Here is a 6,212-nt window from a genome sequence, read left to right as displayed (position 1 = left end):
GGGGGGGGGGGAATATAAGTTAAATTAAAAGTAGCTGTTAAATATAAAATATGGCTAAAATATAGAAATTAATAAATGTTCCCCCAAACAAAATTAATTTCCATATAATATTCGCGTAAAACAAAAAAAAAAAAAATACAATTACGACCCTCTCATCTCTCATCTCTCCTCTCTACTTAAAACATCTTCGAAATCTGAAAAATCTCCAAACTGAATCCATCTCTCATTTGATTCGACTCATCCCTTTGTAGGAGTCTCCGAATCGGAATCGAAACGAAATCACGGTGTTACGGAGGGTACGAGAGGGAGGCTAGGTCTAATATGGGCGCCGCGGGGTCCAAACTCGAGAAAGCTCTCGGCGACCAGTTCCCGGAAGGAGAACGCTACTTCGGATTCGAAAACTTCGGAAACACTTGTTACTGTAACAGTGTTTTACAGGTCTCTCTCTCTCTCTCTCTCTCTCTCTCTCTCTCTCGAGATCTCGATTCCTCATTTTGAGTTTCCATGTGTACGAATCGTTTTTGCTTTTTGGTAGATTTCATCTTAGGTTTTTGAAATTTCTGATTACTATCTGAATAATGAAATGATCATTGCCTTACGAATCACATCGGATTTGAGAATATGTTTGAGAACAAATTGGTTGATATATGAATGTAGAATGTTCTATCTCGATCTTAGGTCTAGTCTAAAAGAAGGGCTGATCTTAACTAATCGTTTGTTTATAAGAAACCTTTTCACTTGTGCAGGCTCTTTATTTTTGTGCTCCATTTCGTGAACAACTGCTTGAACACTATGCAAATAACAAAGCTGATGCTGAGGAGAATCTCTTGACCTGCTTGGCAGACTTGTTTTCCCAGGTAATATTATAGTATTTGAGTATGATTCGTTTACTTTTGAAAGTATGTATTGATGTGTTTGCTTCGTTTAGGCTTTCGTTATTCTTCTCATCATCTACTTGATAATTGCAGTGGTGTTTACTTCTCCTAAGTCTGTTAATTTTATTATCCTTTTCCCATAGATAAGTTCCCAGAAGAAGAAAACAGGAGTAATTGCTCCGAAGCGTTTTGTTCAGAGATTGAAAAAACAGAATGAGCTTTTCCGGAGTTATATGCACCAGGTACTCTGCGTAACTGTCTATCTTCTCTACATTCCGTTTATGTGAGGATAATGAAATTGTGGGAGAAGCAATATATATATATATATATATATATATATATATAAACAAAGTGTTTGATTAGATTGTGTTTACTATTTTCATGCAGGATGCACATGAGTTCCTGAGCTATTTGCTAAATGAACTTGTTGACATCTTAGAGAAAGAGGCAAAAACTACAAAAACGGGCCATGAAACTTCATCATCTCCCGAAAAGATTGCAAATGGATCGAAAGCTCCTCTGGCAAACGGTGTTCTTAAAGAACCTATTGTTACTTAGGTGCACAAGATTTTTCAGGTAAGCTGCTGCTTAATAAATTGCATATCTTTTTCTTCAAGGGTACGCTCAGTTCATTTTTGGCTTTCCTTCAGATGCAAAAACATTATTTGGTCATAGACCTATAGCTGCCTTCGGTATAGATGCTTGATGCTTCAATAACATTCCAGGACAAAGCTTAATTTCCTGCATTCTCTCTAGTCCCCTAAGCGAGCTCAATCTCAAAACTGAACATCACATATTATATATAGTCTTTTCCTGTTATCTCAAGTGATTTAGCATGTGCGAACTCGTTACAGGGAATACTTACCAACGAGACAAGGTGTCTGCGGTGTGAGACAGTAACAGCAAGAGATGAAACTTTCCTAGACTTGAGTCTTGATATTGAACAGAACAGTTCGATAACTAGCTGTTTAAAAAACTTCAGCTCCACAGAGACTCTACACGCTGAAGACAAATTTTTCTGTGAACAATGCTGCAGGTAAAAAGTGCTCTTCCGTAATCATTGAGCTTGCATTTACTATAACTGTATCAAATTATACAGCAAAACCCAACTTTTATGACTAGATCTTCACGGCTTCCTTACAGTTTTTTTGGTTTCACACTCGAATATAATCTGTTTCAGTTCAGTGTGCTCCCTAAACTCAAGTTTTTTTGGTTTCATAGTTCTTCACTGCTCCTTTAAATTATACAGAAAAACCCAACCCGTTATGGTTTCACAAGTCAAGTCCTTGTAGTTCGTTCTTCAGTGTGCAAGAGAAAGACTCCCTAAAGTTTTTTAATGGTTTACATGACTGAAGCTTAACTGAAGCTTAACTGAAGCAGTTTTATGATTATTTGTGCAGTTTACAAGAAGCGCAGAAGAGGATGAAGATCAAGAAACCGCCACACATCTTAGTTATACATCTGAAACGGTTTAAATACATCGAACAATTGGGCCGCTACAAGAAGCTATCTTACAGAGTTGTCTTCCCGCTGGAACTGAAACTCAGCAACACAGTGGAAGAATATGTGGACATCGAGTACTCTCTCTTTGCAGTTGTGGTTCATGTCGGAAGTGGACCAAACCATGGTCACTATGTTAGCCTCGTGAAATCTCATAACCATTGGCTCTTCTTTGATGATGAAACTGTTGAAATGATTGAAGAATCTGCTGTTCAGATATTCTATTTGATGACAAGGAAGGTTTACTATTTGGTTATACATAAGTTTTGATTAATGTTCAAATATTATCATTTAAATTAGAGAGTAATGAATGCAGTTACAGAATATGAGAAGAGTGATTACATAAGAATTTACAAGTTTACTGAGTCAATAATACTGTGACAAGTATCATCACATAAAGCTTGAGAGTGGTTTCTAATTGGTCCATAAAGATGAGGACATAGGCAACATCAATGTGTCATCGTCTCCCAACAATGCTTCGATATCTATCAGATCATCATCAAAACATGTTGCTCCTTCTGAATTTTCAAGAGCCTTTTCCACCTAAAACCATAGATACATTAAGAATCAAGACTGCTCAGTTTTGTTGATTCTAAGAAGATAAGCTTAGCTTTTTTGTTAAAAAAAAAATTAAACATTACCTTGCTTTCTTGGATATCGTTGACCACATTTAGCAATCTACGGTATTGATCTCTAGCTTCAGGATATTGAACCATTGATTTCACTCTTGCAAGAGCTTTTTGTAGCCTTTCCTCTGTTTGTTTTCTTCCTTGTTTGAAAAAATCATCATCTTCTTCTTTCTCTGTTTCATCTTGCATCCTATTATCAACAAGTGCGTCTGACTTAAACCCGCGCAAACCAGCTCCTTTCCGTCTCCAACGCAATATCACCTTCTCCAATATCCCCACTGACCAAATTATCTTCCTGTAGTTTTTCCTAACCTGATAACCTCTCACATGAGCCTGCACCATTACCAGTTAAAACCGTTTAAGAATTCGAGAAACCTTTAAACAAATCAAGAACTTTTTGGTTTGGTTTTTCTCAAAACATTACACACCTGTATTCTGATGATTCTTTGTCTAGTAATCAAATAGTCTTTTCTTCCCTTGTAACCGCGGAACTTGTTCTGAATCCGGATAGCAGCGGCTTGCACGGAATCATCACTATGCGCCCGTCCTGATTTGTGTGTTTTAGGAGCAAGCATTGAAAGAGCACGCTCCTCCGACATTCTAAGCTTTCTATCTCCAAATTCCTTTAATTGCTTCTTCTGGAAAGACTGAGCCCTGAAAACCTGATGAATCCGTGCTGCTGCCTGAGTAGCGTTACGTACAGCTGTCAACGAGTCTGTTAAAGATGAGCTGGATGGGCTTGGAGCAGTCTCAACAGTTTCTGCATTGTTATCATTTAGACTGAGCAAAGAAACATGGGCCCTTAAGGCATATTCCGAGAGATAACCAGCAATTCCTTTGTGACCATTAGCATAGGCTAGATCAGAAGGTGTGCTTCCTGATGGGAAATCTGGATTTGGGTCGGTTAAAGTTCCAGGAGCAGCACCAAGAGCTATGAGTGAACCAATTATCCGCTCCCTGAATATGAAAACACCTTTGTTTCACATACAAAATCAAAGAAAAAGAAGATGAACATTTTTGTAGAAGTTACTCACCTGCCAAAGAAAGCTGCCCAATGAAGTGCGGTCCAACCATTTACATCGCGAAAATCAACGCTTACACCAGCAAGTATTGTTGGTTCTAAGGCCCAGTTGTAACCAAGAGAAGCTGCAAAGTGTAATACACCTTGGCCACCTTCATCCAAAACACTTGGACCTTTTCCACCTTCTGCTATCTTTTGTAAAAGCCATGAGTGTAAGCTTTCTTTCAGAAATTCCTGCAAAAGATTCTTTTTCATATTTTCTTGGGAGATTTCATTCATAAGCATCTGATCCAACTGGTCATCGTTCTCGAAAAGCAGTAAACTAATCTTCTCGCTCACTTGAGACAAATCACTGTCATTCCCAGAAACAGCGCTTGAGCTTTCAGATTTCGAGCACAACAGTTTAACAAATCTTGCTTCAAGAATGTCAATAGTGGACTCATCATCTGTTTCTCTGTCAAATATTTGAGTCTCCGCAACCTTATACTCGAATTCACGCACTTCACTGCATGCCAATCTGTTGGAACATGTTACATAAAACGGAACTCTTCCAGCCTCATGCATAGGAGCAACACATTGGAGAACACCATTAGCTATAACATCTGCTGGAACTTCTGTTTGCCCAAACATGCAAGACCACTCACCAATTTCAGCCTCCTCCCGAGTCTTTAAGAATTTTCCAGTGACAAAAACCTAAAAACGTTGAAAAAGAATATAAGCACAAACCTATCTTATGGCTCCCGAGAAGATAAATTGATCAACAGTGCTTACCACCACTTCACAACCCACATACGCCCAGCTTGGAGAGAAGTCACTGATACTAAAGAGCTGTTCCTTAGAGAGGGAAGGACTCATAACATATCCATCCAAGTCCCTCCTAGAGTTGTGACCATTGGAACCATCCTCACTCTCAACTTCTTCCCAGTAGGTTCTCGAACTTGATTGAGTAAAGGACTCGTTTGCATCAGCTAGAACACCAACATCTCCTAGTTCTTTGCTCATCCAGCGATTGAAACTGTCCATCTTTTTCAAACCTTCTTCGCCCAATGCACCGTCTAACAGATGCTGTTTCATCGTGGATAGATATGGAGCTTTTTCATTTGAAGCTAGATTGATTATAGCATTAGGCTCTATATCTGCAGTCAATACAAAAAATGTTGAAAGTTAGCTTTAAAAGACAAATAAATTCCAACCTTTTATTAAAATAACAAGCCGAGTGCAGTTCAAACCTTGTCCCTGGAACCACACAGTATGATCAGATGTAACTCCTAAATTTAACTCCTGATTCTGTAGACGTTTGAAAAGAAAATAAAATTCAGAAACTCAAATGAATACATAGCTAATCAAAAGAGCAAAGAAAACACACACCAATACAAACTGAGCAAGAGGAATGCAGAAATTGAGCAATAGAATCAGAAATGTGTATACCCCGCTTTTGATCATGGACTCTTGTAGACTGGCAAAATCTCGCATAGTAAAAGAAGAGCTTTGGAGTATTTGGTCCAGCACTTCATGCTCACTGTTAGGCTGCAAAGGTAAGCCTTCAGCTCCAGAACCACAATTTCCCAAAATCTCTTCCCAGGTTTGGGAATCAATGGATTTTTTGTTCCTTAACCCATTTGTCACTCCAGGACTGTTTATAGTTTTGCTTTTGTCTACCATAACTGAAGAATGTGTTATGGGGACTGTGCGAAACTCTTTCTGATAACTATCCCTGGCTGAAATTAAATTAAATAAAAAACTATATGTCATTTGGAGGTACCATAGTTACTGAACTTATGCTTCTAATGGAAAGACAAAAGAGCAGAAACCAGGTCACCAAGAACTTACGCGTCAAAGATACTTGATAGTAAGGATCAAAATCAGTAAGGTTCCCTCTAGTTGCAGGCTGCTGAAGTTCTTGATGAGAGTAAACTATGGAGCTTCCATGCTGATTGTATGCTAGAGAATGAATGTATGCAATATGCATAAGATAAGAGACTAAAAAGGTATCTAATCCTCAATATGTAGATGTGACATCATGTGTAAAAGAAGAAGCACCTGATTCAGCATCTTCAAGTTCTGGAGTGTGAAAACCATTGACACTTGCTGAGTCAGTGGTTTGTGAATGATTGCTATGATCATTTTGATTGAAGCTGCAAGAAGCATAACCATCGTGTTCACTGGTTAAGGCTTCCCCAGTTTCTT

The 6,212-nt window shown here is 38.5% G+C and overlaps 1 protein-coding gene and 1 pseudogene across 1 annotated transcript in view; one reads left to right on the top strand and one right to left on the bottom strand.

Moving 5' to 3' along the window:
• On the top strand, positions 125 to 2,664 carry LOC104751871 (annotated as a pseudogene).
• The window catches only part of LOC104751872 (calmodulin-binding transcription activator 3), a gene marked incomplete in the record, with an annotated part of 5,531 nt that continues 1,964 nt past the window's right edge, over positions 2,646 to 6,212 (bottom strand). Inside the window, 9 exon segments of the mRNA XM_010473918.2 lie at positions 2,646 to 2,918; positions 3,017 to 3,337; positions 3,433 to 3,961; positions 4,039 to 4,718; positions 4,797 to 5,161; positions 5,255 to 5,312; positions 5,454 to 5,743; positions 5,856 to 5,966; positions 6,066 to 6,212. Coding sequence (XP_010472220.1) covers positions 2,790 to 2,918; positions 3,017 to 3,337; positions 3,433 to 3,961; positions 4,039 to 4,718; positions 4,797 to 5,161; positions 5,255 to 5,312; positions 5,454 to 5,743; positions 5,856 to 5,966; positions 6,066 to 6,212 — 2,630 coding nt within the window.

Source organism: Camelina sativa, chromosome 16, assembly GCF_000633955.1.
Source record: "Camelina sativa cultivar DH55 chromosome 16, Cs, whole genome shotgun sequence".
NCBI classification, from domain to species: Eukaryota; Viridiplantae; Streptophyta; class Magnoliopsida; order Brassicales; family Brassicaceae; genus Camelina; species Camelina sativa.
This window is presented reverse-complemented; position numbering and strand designations above follow the sequence as displayed.